We start from the raw sequence: 16,685 nt of genomic DNA, 5'->3' as shown, positions 1-16,685 counted from the left end.
ATGGAACTCTGGTGAGATCACTTGTTCTTGTGAAGTTTCTTTCTAGTTGGAATGGGACTGAGACCAGCAACTAATTTCACATAGATGAACAAATAGCTGTCATAAGGATCCTGTTACTACCATTTTGGACTGAGTTCAGGCTATTGATCTGGTTGTGAAAGATTGGTATCCCATTACTAGTTCCATGAGCTATCCAGTTTTCCATCACAATCACTTTCCAGATGCATTGTTATCTGACCTTGTAAATGGGAAAATCAGATACCTTTTCTTCAAGTTTGATGGAAGATATTCAGGGGAATTCCTAATCATCCCTTGTCAGAGGGTTGCAAGCAATGCTTGGTCAAACTTCACAGGATGCAGAAACACAGAATCTGGTAAATTGCTTTCCCTATTTGAAGAATGAATTATTTACAATCATAAGGCTAATACTTTTAGCAATTCTTTTCTTTTGTAAGCCATGTAAGTCTCTTCTGCCAACCCAGGGGTTATAGCCCCCCACTGCGATCATTGTATTGTAATGGAATATTAAGACATCTGGAAAACATTTTCATTAGTTTTGTTTTTAATTTTCTGTGTAAAGCACATGAAAAGCCTCTAAGTCCTTCAGAGCAGTGAGCTGACCCTGCTGTAGACATGATTGAGGTTTTAATAGAAAACAAATTTCTGTTAGAGGTCCATATATAATCCCAGCAGGTTCACCTCTAACTATTCATAAGGCAAGTAGCACCTAGGAACATCAAGCTTTGGTCAATGTCTAGATTCCTTTTTTATGGCTATCCTGAAGCTGAAGAGACCTTTTGGGACATGAGTTTGATTATGTTCAAGTTATAATAAAAGATAGCACTTCTCATTTTCCTAGTGTATCATAAACTTTAATCCTCAAAACTATCTCATATCGGTGTTAAGTAAGTAACATTCTTGCCGTTTTACAGATGGAGAACAGAGGCAGTAATTTTTAGTCCAAGTGCATATCTCTCAAAGCAAAGTAATGGAAGTCAGACCACATCTTTGCTGTGAGAGATGCTGATTTACTCAAGGCCACAGAGGGAGTCAGTATCAAAAATGATGTTAGTACTTGAGAGCTCCTGTGCTCCACTTCTGTATTCCTACCAAAAGGCTGTACTACTTTAGTAGAACAAAACAGATTAATGCTAGGGCTGGCTGGATCAAAAGTTGGGACAGAAATATGAATCCAGTTGAATCTGACATGTTAAATCTATTGAACTGAACCTGAACATCAAGAAATTTCTTCAGCAGTCAGAACCCATCTCTTGGGAGCCCATCCTTAGAGTAAAAACAGAAGCTCTATGTTCTACGTGTTCATCAGTTTGTGTTTAGTGACAGAACTCCATCCTAACTTCTTCTGGATTCTCACTGCCCTCTGATTACCCACCACTGCCCTAGAATGTGGGTGTGATTCCCAAACCCGGGCCCTTACCACCCAGACTGAGAGTGCTGCAGTAAATTCAAGCACAGGAGCAAGTTGGGAAGTATCTTATGTCACACCACAGTGCATTCTTCGCCACTGGTTGGGGTGCCCCGTCCAGTAATCAATAGCCAGCATAGTGGTGGTACTTAAAAATTAGTGGAAACAGGAGGATCCATGGCAAGGTTATAGAGAGCTCTCTGAATAATTGGACAAAAGAATATGTAACTTTAATGTCAGACTGGAGTAAGGGCATGTATCCTTTCAGAACATATTACTTACCAGTTCATAAAATATCCAGAGACATTCATAAAGCTATGATGCCCATATTTCAACTTAAGTTTGATCGAATTTGACCTGTAATGATACACTGGTTATTGTAATATTTAGAATGTGTTGTAGTTCTTAAGAGATTTATTTGAATCCTGCATATTAATATAATTTTGTATTTATATAGAAATATGCCTTAGAAGATATAATGTGTGTGATATCTAAGAAAAATGAAATATAAATATTTTTTAAAAAAATGAAATTTCTTCCTCTATGTGTCCACCTCAGAGTTCAATAGACATTTGTATTTAAACATGCAGATTATGGCCATCAACAAGTTAATAAATAAAATTAAGGAAATTTTGGCTGTATATTGAAGGGGAAATGAGTGAACTGTTATAAGTATTAGATCTCCCATGTGATGGTCTCTCAGTGGAATCTACATCACTGAAATAATTAAGAACTGGACTGATAAAATAACAGAGGAAAATATAGATTGTATATGAAACAATTCTTTACTGATCTGTTATGGAGCCTCTTTTGCAGGTGCAGAGAGAATATTTTCTTCATTTCAGTTTATTCAACTAGTTCAATTCAATGACTGTTTATTCAAAGTTAAGAAACCAATTTGGAACTGAAAAAACCAGGAATCTTGTTTTCCTTTTCCAATCTATGGATAAACTCTAGATCTAAGAGGATGAGATGTACTAGTTTTAAAATCTTGAAGGACATAATGACTAGAAACTATCTGTTAAATTCACTAACAACAGATAATACTTCCTTAGTTTAATAAATCTGCTGTTTGCACCTGGAGGACACTTACATGTGCAGGTGTAATGTTTTGCAGTCAAAGTTACTGGTATGTGGGCTCACTTTGGAGGAACAGTCTCCAAATTGCACAGTATGGTTAAAATGCTGGGATGCTGGTAAAGTAAAAACTCCTTATGCTAGTAATAACAAGTGTTGTGTGCTGGCTAAAGAGGACCACTTCTAGTATGGATGCAGGAAATGTTATTTTAATTGGTCTATGTTCTGTTTCACATCTAAATTTCCTGTGGTAATAAATAGAAATGTTTTCATATTTTATACATTTTTATAATGTAGTTAAAATAAATGCAAAGTTAAAATTGCTAAAGAATGCTTTATAATGTAAATTACACCCTGGTGGGCATTATCAAAGAAGGGAAACTTGTACCCCCTGGTATGTACCTTTAGCCTTATATTAATAATAATTCAAATAATTACAACTACTGTGGTCTTGGGAATGTGTTGCTAAGTAGTAAACTTAAAAAAGAAAGCACCGAAAAACCCAAGAATATAAAACAAAATCTAATATAAAAAAAGAAAAACAAAAGCCATGGAATTGACAGTAGGCTTGACTAGATATGAGAAATTGGACATAGGTGAGGCCTCATTTCTTGGAAGACAGGATTAGCGAGGTAACTGGATCAGAAGGCTGGAAACACAATGTCTGGACTAGTAAAATAAGGGGGAACACCCAGGGAACCATTTACAATCAACAAGATAACAGTGGATAAGATAAGTAACGAATGTAAAGATGAGGTAAAAAGTAAATTGTGCATGGACAGAGGTTGCTGTACAGGTTCCTACAAAGTAACCAAGCAAATCCCAAAACATATGATGTAATGTATAGTAAATGCAATGGAATATGTAAATCTATATAAAGGAAAAGGTTTGCTGTGTAATTCTGGATGTGTAGTACATCCTGTGTCCACCTCCTACACTTGCCAGATAAAGGAACCTGAGTGACAAGGTTGGAGTCAAATTGAATTCTTGGGGAACCAAGTGGAAGAGGTCTTGGGGGAACCCCAACAAGTTACAGTTAACATATTTTAATAGTTACTAACTTTTCTTTAGGAAAATAAATAATTAAGAATTACAAATGCAAATTACAATTCAAATACGTTATTTAAATCATGATTACATTTGATTTAAATCACTTTAATTTAAATCAGTCCACCTTGTATACTTTATTCTGCTTAGTCGCAGAACAGACTGACAGTTGACTTTAGAACTTTGGAGAGCTGTTTGCCTGGGACACTACCAAGTTTCTTCTGAGTGTCTGCTGTTGCGCTCTTCTGAAAGCACAAAGAGCACATCCAGCCCCCAGACTCTGCTAATGGATTAAGAATTTTTCTATGCCTTACTAGTTTCTGACAGGCAGAAAAGACAGTCTTTTCCCAATTGGATTTCCCCTTCTCAGTTAGGTGGCAGGCTATAGCCGGGGCAGTGTTATGTGTTTTCATCCTGGGATTGTAACATTCATCAAGGTTAAAATTTATTAACACTTTTTCCATGGAAAAAGAAATAAAATATCAACACTAGTCAAAGCAATGAATATTTATTTTCCTTAGATGAACAATTACATTCAATTACTAGATGAGTGGGCTGCTATTTATACAGACTGCACAGAGTATATTCTTATTAGTTTCAGAGAAGAACCTGGAAACCGTGGATAACTGCCCTGTCTTTAATGGGCAATGCAATCTTCATTACACAGAAGATCCCACTTAGGTATTAAATCACTTCTCAGAGTGTTTGGGGTTTTGGTGTCCCCCCCCAATGCCATTTTAGAAATAAGATTAAAATAAATTGTGAAGAATATTCCCTGGATGGGTTAAAGATAATCTCCAGGTGAGTTATTCTACAGCATTACATTGCACTCACCATGATAAGGTCCTGATGGGATTACTGGTACATCTCATTTGAGTTGGTGAGCTGACACAACATAATAAACAGGACAGTTACAATCTTTCACACAAACAGTTAGTTATTGTTTGCATTCTGCAGCAAGGAAGTTAATGTTATCCAAAATGCTGTAGATGAGATGGTCACAACATTTTAAAGATAAAGCCTTTTCTCATTGATTGGTGCTCATTAGCTTAAGAAATTGACCGTTAAGTGCAAATTGCATCTTTGGCTAACAAACATGAGGAGCTTATTGCAGTCCACTCCAATGATGATAACATAGCCATAAAAGGAGTGGATTTTTAATAATGGTGAGAAAATACTTGTCTGTTTTCTTCCAGTTGTTGAGCAAAATCTGTGCGCTGCCATTTGAATCAGATGAGGTTTGTCTTAAAATTCCAGCCTGGTGTTGTTGTAAAGTAACTACAGAATGATATATTTGACTTCTGACCCAGTAAAAAAAGTAATGGGATCTGTATTAGGGGTGAAATGGTTCATTATTTAGATGAAAATAGGAGTCTAGGCACTTGCCAGCATAGTCAACCAGAATAGACTGAGTTAAATGCTACTGAGTAAAAGAAGTAGAATGGCAGAGTATTGATCCAGGCACTGGATGTGATACATTTTTAACTGATATTTCAGTAAAACCTTCTATAAGATTCCTCCCACCCAGCTAGCTGAATAAGATTTAAAAAATATGGGCATCAGACATGTGTTGTATTATAGATCAAGAGCTGGTTGGCTTGGAGGATACAGCAAGTGTTATAGACAATGAGCCAAATCTCATTGTCAGTTACACTCTTGCATCCACACTGAAAGACATAACAGCTGAGTGTTTGGGAGAATCAGCCCTGAAAATTATTAGTATTGCATCTGTGGGGATGTAAGTTAAAAGGGAGCGTGAGTGAAAAATGGGCTGCTGGTTTCAAGGTGATGAACGTGACAATACCTCCAGTCTCTGCAAAGAGCAGCTGAGGGTTGGAACCACAGGGAGTGTTGCAATACTTAGTAGGATGAAGGTGCATTGTTAAATACAATGCAAGTTTATTGGCACGGAGCCTGTGTGCATGATAACTACCTCTAGCAGCAGCTACCAATATTTATCTTTCTCTTTCATGAAAACTAAAAATTTGTCATGAAAATAGTTAATAATTATTCTTTTGGTAGAATAATACCAGTCTCTGTTTGGCTTTGTCAGAAAAATACACAATAGTCACCCTTGTTTGAACATTTAGAAAAATTGATGAAGAAAGAAATCAATGAAGATCTCATTCTGACATGTTGTCTGTTTTGGAATCAGAAAAAAATTCAATGGACCTAGATTAGCTGAAGTGCAGCTATAATATAATTATATTAGTTAGCTTTTATTTTCACCCCACATACACCAAGGATAAATTCTCTAAAAGAGTACATTGAAATATCCACATTCCAAGTAGAAATTGGAATGAAACCAGCTAAATAAATATTCTGCGTTAAAAGCCACAGGAAATTGAAGAATGTAATATGTAGTCAAGATGCTTGGAGCACCCTACCCACTGCTCCTGCAATTAACAAGATACAGACAGAGGTAAGGGAATAAATGGATTCCATCTTTGTTAGCCAATGATTAGAAATCCCTTTGGAGCTTCAGCATTACAGCTTCTATGCACACAATAGAAGGCTGTGTCAGCTGGATCTCTTGTGCCTTATGTTACTTTTTTGAAATAGACTAGATTCATCCTTATTGCTTTTAAGGCTTGGTTGTAATCCCACAATTCTGAAGGCAGGGCCCCAGTTTATTTTAGATCAGCAGGGGCTTTGCTGTAATCTATCTCTGATGGCTTTGGCCCCCAAAAGGCTATTTATCGGACAGGAATTGCTCACCTATGCAGGGAATTTCAAGGGAAATTGCGTAGGAGCCAGCTGCACTAGCTCTGTGTCTGCTGGGGATTTTCTTATGCTAGGTAACTGGGAGGATCTGTCTGTTTCTCACCCCTATGTTTTCCTTTAAATACTTATAAATCCTCATTCCTGCTTATTACATCTGTTTCCTTTACTCATTATTATTATTTATTTGTATTACAGTAATGCCTGTCATAGACCAGGACCCATTGCTCTAGGCGCTGTACAAACACTGAGCAAAAAGATGATCCCTGACAAAAAGGGCTTACGATCTAACTTAGTCCTTTTATTAACTGCTGTCACTGTGGTGGGTGGGGGAAAGGGGAGGTGAATATTTTCCTCCCACCTTAAAGTGTGACCATTCCATAGTTTACATTTTTTGTTTCATTGTTCTTGCATATGGCACTGCCCCAAATGACCATCTCTTCTTTTTGTTTCCACCCTATGTATACTTTATTGGATACCTTCTTAATATCCATTTATAATCATAAATAATGAATGTAGAAGTAATTTCTCTAATCTCTTTTAGTAATTTGGGGGTCAATTCAGCAAGCCCGTGTATGCTGAGCTACCAAAGATTTCATTGGAGATTCTGCATTTGGAGGGCAGGCAGGATCAGGTTCTGAGATTCTAGAATGCTTATATTATTGTGGTTGCCCTTTGCAGTTCCACCTTCATTTCTGTAATAACCTTTTCTATAGCAGGGTGAACAGAGTTTTGCACAGCATTCAAAATATATCCTTACTTGTTCATTACCCATTGCAAGTGTAATTGTCTCCATTTTATAGCCAGTACCCTGTTTGTTTCCCTGAATTCTTGCAGCATTGTGCTGAAGCCAACAGAATTTTATTCATCTTAATGTTTCTGCTAGTATTTGAAAGCGAGGATTGAGGTAAATGTCATTGTCATATGATCAATAATTATGCAAAGAAACGTCTATTTGTGGGAGAAAGCAAAGGAGAGAGATTTGCTATTCCCACTCCCAAAGACACACATTTTTAATGTAGTTAAAATGTAACTCACTTCTAAATCCCACTCAAATTAAATGAGCATAGCTAATCAGAAAAGCCATGTAAAACTTCTGTAATAAAACCAGAAGCCTGATGAAACTCTGTTAATTTGGATTTAAGTTAAAAGTTGAACTTCAGACCAGATTCACAATGGTGTCCAATCACAGTGTTTCAAGGAAACCTGGACTGATGTATGGTTGATGTATCATTTTGGGTTGGGAACTAAATAAATCATGGTAGTTGAATGCAAAGCAAAGAAATGTGAACCAAAGCAGAAGAGGCTTGTATGATAATGTAGTGAAGCCACCAGGTTTTGTAACACTAGTAAATAAATGCATGTATCAACTGACAGTCTAGATGGTGACTGAATGTTAAAGGTAGCTCATCTCAGAACTAATGTGATCTACTTAATTCCTGTTGTAAAACTAGATGTAGAACTAGTATACGTTCACGTAGCTTCAATGAAGAAGGATCTGTCCTTCAGCTGAGGACCTGACAGCTGAGGATCTGTCCCTAACAGTTACAAAATGAAAAAAGTGAATGTGGTTCATTAACTATTGGAAGTGTCTCTGAGATGATGCTGTCTCTTCAGGGGTTATTTTAATTTTCAATAGAGATGGAGAGAGGAAGTGTTTGGAAAGAGATTTTTAAAAAGTAGGGTACAGAAAGGAATAAGAAGAGAGCAAGAAAGGGAACCATTTAGCTGGAAGATAGGCCTCTCAGGGGCTTCTTGACTAAGGATACCAAGTGTAGTGTATCTTGTGTGACACCCTTTGGCATTTGTCAGCCTTGGCATGTCTCCATCCAGCCCTTCTGTGATGTCATGCATCCAAGCAGGGCTACAGAGATTCCCCTGCAGTTTCTCCTCTTGCTGTAGTGGAGGGATTTCAGGTAGCTAAACTGCCTCCCATCTTCTTATCCAAGTCAGCACACAGCAGCTAGGAAGAGGAGGATGCAACAGTTACAGTTGGTTGCACCAGGATCTTGCTGCCAAGAAAGATGAGGAGGCCATATGGAAGAATTAAAGATAGGGGACAAATGAATGGGGCAGTTAGGTAGAGACAGAAGAGAGGTTGGGGGATGCATAAGTAGCAGAAGAGAGGGGAGTAGTTAAAGAGGGACAAACAATGCAATAGGCTGATTGGGAAAAGGAAGAGAAGGGATAATGGGAACAAGGGCAGAGTGGGTGGGGAGGCTGCTTCAGTATTTCCTGATCTGTACTCTTGCTCAAATTTCTCCCAATTTTACCCTAGCACCTCCTCCCCTCTCAGACTTTCTCAAGCTCCCTACAGCTTACCATTCATCTTCATTCCTACAACATCTCCACCCATCATCCTGGATGTTTTTGGCTTCCCCAGCACTCCTGCTTGCTTCTGAAATAAGGCTGTAGTAGATGCTCCAAAATGAGTCCATTTTTATATAGTTCTATTTGGCTGCCTCTGTCTTGCGGGCATAGTTTACGCATTAAAAGTTTGTGCCCATATATCACTGTGGGTGCAAACATTAACATTAACACTTGGAAGGATAACTGCCTGATTTGTAATCCAGTCAAATACAGCATGATACAGACCAATAATTTACAAATTAGATAATTATCCACCCAAATGCTAATACTTGCATTCACAATGAACTGCAGGTGCAAAATTGTTGGTGCAAGAGTTGAGTTTTGTATTTTTATTGCAGGCATAGATGATACCTACAAACTGGGATTGACCTAGCTCAAAATTTACCTCACTTATGTTTGAAATAATGTATAATCTACTGTGAAATATTTAAAGAGATATGGAAGGATTTGCCTTTATGACCCCTGTTAAAGTCAGTGGAGTTATTGTCATTAAAACTCCATGTAGTGCTTGTAGTGTGTCTAGAATAAAACTTAAGCTTTATGATAAATCTTTAAAGCAAGTCAAAGTTTCTGTTTTTGGCAAAGTAAGTATATAGCTCTTAGTTAGCTTAAAGGCTCTGCTAACACATTATTGGTTTTAGCATTTATAAAAGGGACTGTTGAAATCGCCAGGTCCAAATTTTGATCCATTCTTCTTCTTTCTCTTGTTTTTCCCCAGATAAAGTCATTGATAAGATGAGTGATAAGGGATAAGAGAGAAGGTCCTTAAAAGATAGGAAACAAAGGGTAGAAATAAATGGTCAGTGTTCAGAATGTAGAGATGCAAATAGTGGTGTCCCCCAGGGGTCTGAACTGGGACTAGTACTGTTCAACATATTCTTACATGATCAGGAAAAAAAGGTAAACAGTGAGGTGGCAAAATTTGCAGATAATACAAAATTATTCAAGATAGTTAAGTCCAAAGCAGACTGCGAAGACTTACAAAGGGATTTCACAAAACTGGATGACTGGGCAACAAAATTGGAGATGAAATTCAATGTTGATAAATACAAAGTAATGCACATTGGAAAACATAATCCCAACTATACATATAAAATGATGGTATCAAAATTAGCTGTTACCACTCAAGAAAGAGATCTTGGACTCACTGTGGATAGTTCTCTGAATACATCCCCTCAGTGTGCAGTGGCAGTCAAAAAAGCTAAGAGAATGTTGGGAGTCATTAGGAAAGGGATAGATAATAAGACAGAAAATATCATATTGCCTCTATATAAACCCGAGGTATGCCCACCTCTTGAATACTATATGCAGATCTGGTTGCCCCATCTCAAAAAAGATATATTTGAATTGGAAAAGATACAGAAAAAGGCAGCAAAAACTATTAGGAGTGTGGAACAGTGTTCATATGAGGAGAGATTAATAAGATTTGGATTTTTCATCTTGGAAAAGAGATGACTAAGGGAGGATATGATAGAGGTCTATAAAATCATGACTGGTGCGGAGAAAGTAAATAAGGAAGTGTTATTTACCCCTTCTCATAACACAAGAACTAGAGTCACCAAATGAAATTAATAGGCAGCAGGTTTAAAACAAATGAAAGGAAGTATTTCTTCACACAATGCACGGTCAATCTGTGGAACTCTTTTCCAGAGGATGTTGTGGAGACCAAGACTGTAACGGGGTTTAAAAAAGAACTAGTAAGTTCATGGAGGATAGGTCTCAGTGGCTATTAGCCAGGATGGGCAGGAATGCAAAATTATGCACTGAAGTGTCCCTAGCCTCTGTTTACCAGAAACTGGGAATGGCAACAGGGGATGGATCACTTAATGATTACCTGTTCTGTTAATTCCCTCTGGGGTACCTGCCATTGTCCACTGTCGGAAGACAGGATACTGGGCTGGATGGACCATTGATCTGACCCAGTATGGCTGTTCTTATGATACGTTTGTTTTAAAGCAGAGACTGTCAGAAGTCCAATTCTGCTCTTTCCACTATTTCGCATCCTGCCAGTGGTTGCATTTCAGTAGTGCTGTATGTATGATTTGTAAAGTGCTTTCTAAGCTGAAGTATTTCTACGGCGCCTATCCTCTTAATATCTCACGCAGTAAGGAAATGTAAAGTTATAATAAATACCTCCTACTTATGCAGAAAGATTCCCCAACACTTTACAAAGTAGTGCTCTCACACAATGGAGTGAAGGGAAAAAAACCTTCTAAAAGAAAACTGGTTTCAGTTTCAGCATTCCAAAAGGTTAGCAAAACAAAAGCAACACAGACACTGATTGTCAAAATTCGGAAATATATAGAGACCGTTTCCTTTTAAAGGTCGGTCAGCAAGGATCATGGTACATGGTAATTGAAAAGAGCTACTCACTATTAGATTAAGTTATCACTCTGCAAATACAGTATCTTGCTCCCTTTACAAAGGACACAAATTAAACGATCGCTATATTATAGCCCTGTCTTGCAACCCATTCTTATGTTGGTAGGTTTTGCTAATGCAATTGGTTCCCATGGAGTCCATTATTTATATAAGTATAGGTTTCAGCACTGTTTTGAAGAAGGTGAATATTTAATACTGTTTAGTAGCAGAACTGCAGCAGCTGACATCTGGTGCACTAAACTTTATGCCAGTAGTGTTGGTGGTTCTCAGGTAAAAGAGTGTGACTTTACATTTACACACACAGCTACAGATTTTAGGCAACAGATGAATTACTGCAATTATTTTTTAAACTCCCCTCCCTCCTTTGCAATATATAAGCAATAGAGCTAGTCAGGGAAACTCTGGAGGAACCATATTCCAGAAAATGCCATTCTATCAAAATCAAAACATTTTGTGAAATCGAGTCGATTTTGCCTGAATTTGGTTTGGGAAGAAAACCAGGGGGAGAAATTCCAATAATGTCAAAATGTCCCATTTTGATATTTTCTGAATTAAATGCTTTGAAATATATATTTTGAAATAACTCTTAATTTAAAAAGTTTTTTATTTTGTATTATGAGAGCTGGGAAAAAAATGTTTGGACAAATAGTTAATTTGTCAAAAAAGGCAGTTTCAATCAATGGAAAACTATTTGTGAATTTGACATAAATTTGCAGAGTAGTTTAGGCCAAAAAAACCAAGCCCTTGTTCAGGTTAGATTTACAAGGGGGATAAGGTGCCATTCACACAATGGCAACAGGAGGAAGAGGTGTGTCCCACTTATAACCTTGACCCACTGGGCATGTGGGATCAGGATTTGAAGCCAGGTCCCCCCACTTATAAGTGACTGCCCAAACAACTGGTCTAAAGATTATAAGGAAGGTAATTCTCCTCGTCTTCTGGCTGTTTTGTGAATCTAGCCCTTTAAAAATGCTCAGAAGCAAAACCTCTCATGTTGAATGAAACATTTTATTTGACCCAAAACTGAATTTTTGTCAACTTTTTAAATTTACTGAAAATTCCAAAACATTTCAGATTCGGTTCAGTTTGAACCAATTTTTTTTCCCAACTGCCAGCAAACTGAAAAATAACTTATTCAGCCACCTTTAATTATAATACAAAGCACAACAAAAAAGTTTAAAATGAAACAAAATAGCTTTATCAACATGAATCCTTTGAGTTTGAATCCAATTTATTTTGGGGGATTTTCCTTCATGGAGAATTTCAAAATTTTTGGTTTTCATTCCAATTTGAAATAAAGCCAGCTTTCAAAACCTTAACAGTCATTTACAAAACTGGACTTCTGTCCCATGCACAGCTCTAATGAATGTAATTAATAGGACTTGACTAATCCAACAAGAGGGGTTTGAGGAAGAAAGTGCCCTGAATTTAGAGACATTCCCCGGAGGGACATTGACCTTTACATAAATCCTTGCTTTGCTCTGCAAGCACATGTGTTTTCATTTCCATTGCGGGACTTCACCTCTTTTGCCCTCCCTCCAAATCAAAGCTATGCTAAATCCAGTAAGCCTTTGTATTGTGTTATAAATGTCAGGTCTGTAGTTGCTGAGTGTCGAATTATCTAGGTATCTTCTTTTATTTTAAAGTGGTGCTGGTGCCTTTGAAAGCTTGTGCAAAGATAATGTGAAATAAAAGCCTCAGCTGGGCAGCATTACAAATGACAAATGCAGCATATCAGTAATGTGTGGAACAAATGATATAGCATGTTAATGACATCCTTTATGGAGTAATTTGGAAACTAAAAGAGAATAAACAGTGAAAGTGATGGTACAGTTTGATAAATGAATCCCTTTACTTCAATACAAATGTTTTCCAGAGGCGCATCAAAGGGATGTGTATGTGGCTTATGACTGCTTGTTGTATCTCTGCAACTGACATAAAATATTTGCATTGCTCACTGGGTATGAAACAAAAGGAAAGGTCCAGACATTTGTACCAGATAAGATACTCAGTGGACAGTGAGCGCACAGTACTCCACATGAGGACATTACATTGATCTATATAATGGCAGTACAGTATTATCAATATTATTTTTTATTCCATCTTTGGCATACCCTAGTATTTTCTGTCATATTTTTGAATGCCCACTGTTCACTGAGCAGAAGATTTCACTGAGCTATTCTATTCCGTCTATCTGAATTCTTTATATCACTCCCATTACCCTAGTGTCTGAGCACCTTAAGCAATTCATTAAGTGGCATGCTTAATATCTGTCAAGTGTGGTTCGTTTTCTCTTCCTTGCTCTTTCTGGGGGAGAATGTGTGTGCAGTGCAGAGTTTTATTTTGTAGGGTGTCATTTTTAAAACGTACAAGATGCTATGTGTTTATGTTAGAAAAGGCAGATCTTGCAGATAGAGCAGAAGGTGGTGTGGTTTGTGATTGTTCTTAGCTCCTGTGGGAACTGTGAGCTGTCCAAAATGAAGCCCAGAGTCTTGTTCTGGGGAGGAGAGGGAGAGGGGAGGATTTATTATATGGAAACACTACATTAATTTAAACTGTCAATAACAAAAATCTGTACAGGTAAATGATGCTGAAGGTCAAAATTTACAGAAGTTTCTTCTGATTTTGAGGTGCCTCAAATTTAGAATGTGCATCTTAAGACACCGGGGATCTGATTTTCAGAAGTGCTGAGCACTTGCAAATCACATTGACTTCAACTGGGATTGTTGATGCTCAGCACCTATGAAAATCAGGTTCAGTATATCTAGATTTAGGCACCCAGAAATTAAAGCTTTTAACAAAATCATCTCTCATGACAATTTTGGCCTGTCAGCATTTTAAAAAATGAAATGTTTCATTTGTTTTAAATGTTTCCAAGATCTCTCTAAAGTAGGGTTGCCAACCCTCCAGGATTGTCCTGGAGTCTACAGGAATTAAAGATTAATCTTTAAAGATTATGTCGTGTGATGAAGCCTCCAGGAATACGTCCAACCAGAATTGGCAACCCTACTCTAAAGGTGGAAGGGAAGGCATTGGCTATTGATGGAGACAGCATTTTAGTTGTTGACAAAAGACTAGGCTGGATTCTACATATGGTTCTCTGGATGAAGGAGCATTTTTCAGTGCAATATAAGAGGTCTTTGAAAAGGATCTAAAAATATAGGAGGTGAGGTTGTTCTGATTATTAATCTTTTTTTAAATATTTTGATCCCCAGATCTAAACGCCCAGCTCCAGTTCCGATAGCTACACCTAAAGTTGACTCTCCCAGGCCTGTGATTCCCCATCAGAAGGTACGTAACACATTATCTCTTCAGTGCTTATTGTTATCTGGCTCTAACCTAAATCACTAGCACACTTTTATAAACAACCTAATGCAGCACAGAAAATAGCTTGCTCTTCAAACAGCAAATATTGATTGAATGAACAAGTATCAGAAGTGCTATACAAATGTAATACAATGATGATCTGTACTTTTACTAATTGTTAATTGGAAGAACATGAGGAACCAGTCTTCTGTGCTCGGTTTCTGGTCTAATCCTCTCTGAGCACCTGGAGCATTCCTGACTTTTTATTCTGTTCTCTTCTAGGCTGCAGGTAGCTATCAGAGCTTCCCAAAATATACAGTCATTTCCCAAAGCACTCGAGGAAAAACCCCACTAGCATATGGCTCAGGTCAGCTAAAAATTAGCTAGAACTGACAGTGTGTTGACTTGGCTAGACTGTATGACATAAGGGCATTTTACAACCTATATTGGTAACTGTGACTTCTTATAAGGTCAGTAAATAAGCCACACACCAAAAATAGAGAATAGCTTAATATAAAGATGAACAGTGAATGATGGGGGAAGTGGATGGCTCAGGTTCCCTGGATTAAGTTCTTCATCTCCTAGGATATAGATGTCCAAAAGCCATCACCACTGATAGCATTCACTGACTCTAGTTAGCAGCTTGGTTTGCAGTCTCTGTAGGTTGCCAGAGACTGTGAATGGTTGCAAGAGTGTATCTTCCTATCCCTAGAGGTTATCCCTCCAGGTCAGAGATGGGGATGGAGGGACATGATAACAGTTTTCAAGTACATAAAAGATTGTTACAAGGAGGAGAGTGAAAAATTGTTCTCATTAGCCTCTGAGCATAGGACAAAAAGCAAAGAACAGGTTCAGGACTATTTAGAAAGGCTGGACATGCACAAGTCCATCTGAAGGTGCTGAGGGAGTTGGCTGATGTGATTGCAGAGCTATTGGCCATTATCTTTGAAAACTCGTGGTGATTGGGGAAGGTCCCTCATGATTGGGAAAAGGCAAATATAGCACCCATATTCAAAAAAGGGAAGAAGGAAGATCCAGGGAACTATAGACCGGTCAGCCTCACCTCAGTCCTTGGAAAAATCATGGAGCAGGTCCTCAAGGAATCCATTTTGAGGACTTGGAAGAGAGGAAGGTGATCAGGAACAGTCAGCATGGATTCACCAAGGGCAAGTCATGTCTGACGAACCTGATTGCCTTCTTTGATGATATGACTGACTCTGTAGATGTGGGGAAAGCTGTGGACGTAATATACCTTGACTTTAGCAAAGCTTTGATACGGTCTCCCAAAGTATTCTTATCAGCAAGTTAAAGAAGTATGGGCTCGATGAACGGACTGTAAGGTGGACTATAAGAAAGTTGGCTAGATCATTGGGCTTAATGGGTAGTGATCAATGGTTTGATGTCTAGTTGGCAGCTGGAAACAAGTGAAGTGCCCCAGAGGTCGGTGCTGGAGCCAGTTTTGTTCAACATCTTCATTAATGATCTGGAGGATGGGGTGGATTGCACCCTCAGAAAGTTTGCAGATGACACTAAGCTGGGGGGAATGGTAGATAGGATACAGAGTGACCTAGACAAATTGGAGGATTGGGCCAAAAGAAATCTGATGAAGTTCAAGAAGGACAAGTGCAGAGTCCCGCACTTAGGATGGAAGAATCCCATGCACTTCTACAGACTGGGGACCGACTGGCTAGGCAGCAGTTCTGCAGAAAAGGACCTGGGGGTTACAGTGGACAGGAAGCTGGATATGAGTCAACAGTGTGCCCTTGTTGTCAAGAAGGCTAATGGCATATTGGGCTGCATTAGTAGGAGCATTACCAGCAAATCGAGTGAAGTGATTTTTTTTTTTGGCACTGGAGAGGCCTCATTTGGAGTACTTTATCCAGTTTTGGGTCCCCCACTACAGAAATGATGTGGACAAATTGGAAAGAGTCCAACAGAAGGCAACAAAAATAGTTAGGGGGCTGGAGCACATGACTTATGAGGAGAGGCTGAGGGAACTAGGCTTGTTTAGTCTGCAGAAGAGAAGAATGGGGGGGGGGATTTGATAGTGGTCTTTAACTACCTGAAAGGGGGTCCAGGAAGGATGGAACTAGGCTGTTTTCAGTGGTAGTAGATGGCAGAACTAGGAGTACTGGTCTCAAGTTGCAGTGAGGGAGGTCTAGGTTGGATATTAGGAAGAACGTTTTCACTGGGATGGTGGTGAAGCACTGGAATGGGTTACCTAGGGTGGTGGTGGAATCTCCATTCTTAGAGGTTTTTAAATTGCGGTTGGTCCTGCTTTGAGCAGAGGTTGGACTAGATGACCTCCTGTGGTTCCTTCCAATCTTTATCTTCTATGATTCTATGATACAGCAAG

The 16,685-nt window shown here is 38.4% G+C and overlaps 1 protein-coding gene across 18 annotated transcripts in view; it reads left to right on the top strand.

Moving 5' to 3' along the window:
* Positions 1-16,685, top strand: part of LDB3 (LIM domain binding 3) — a 205,874-nt gene that overhangs the window by 81,537 nt on the left and 107,652 nt on the right. For all 18 annotated transcript variants that reach the window (XM_067552501.1, XM_067552504.1, XM_067552499.1 and 15 more), the window contains one exon: positions 14,239-14,314. In XM_067552501.1, the coding sequence (XP_067408602.1) occupies positions 14,239-14,314 (76 nt within the window). The remainder of the gene's footprint in view (positions 1-14,238; positions 14,315-16,685) is intronic.

Source organism: Emydura macquarii, unplaced genomic scaffold (assembly GCF_026122565.2).
Source record: "Emydura macquarii macquarii isolate MOO-44397 ecotype Brisbane River unplaced genomic scaffold, CSIRO-AGI_Emac_v2 contig_1390, whole genome shotgun sequence".
Classification (NCBI taxonomy): domain Eukaryota; kingdom Metazoa; phylum Chordata; order Testudines; family Chelidae; genus Emydura; species Emydura macquarii.
This window is presented reverse-complemented; position numbering and strand designations above follow the sequence as displayed.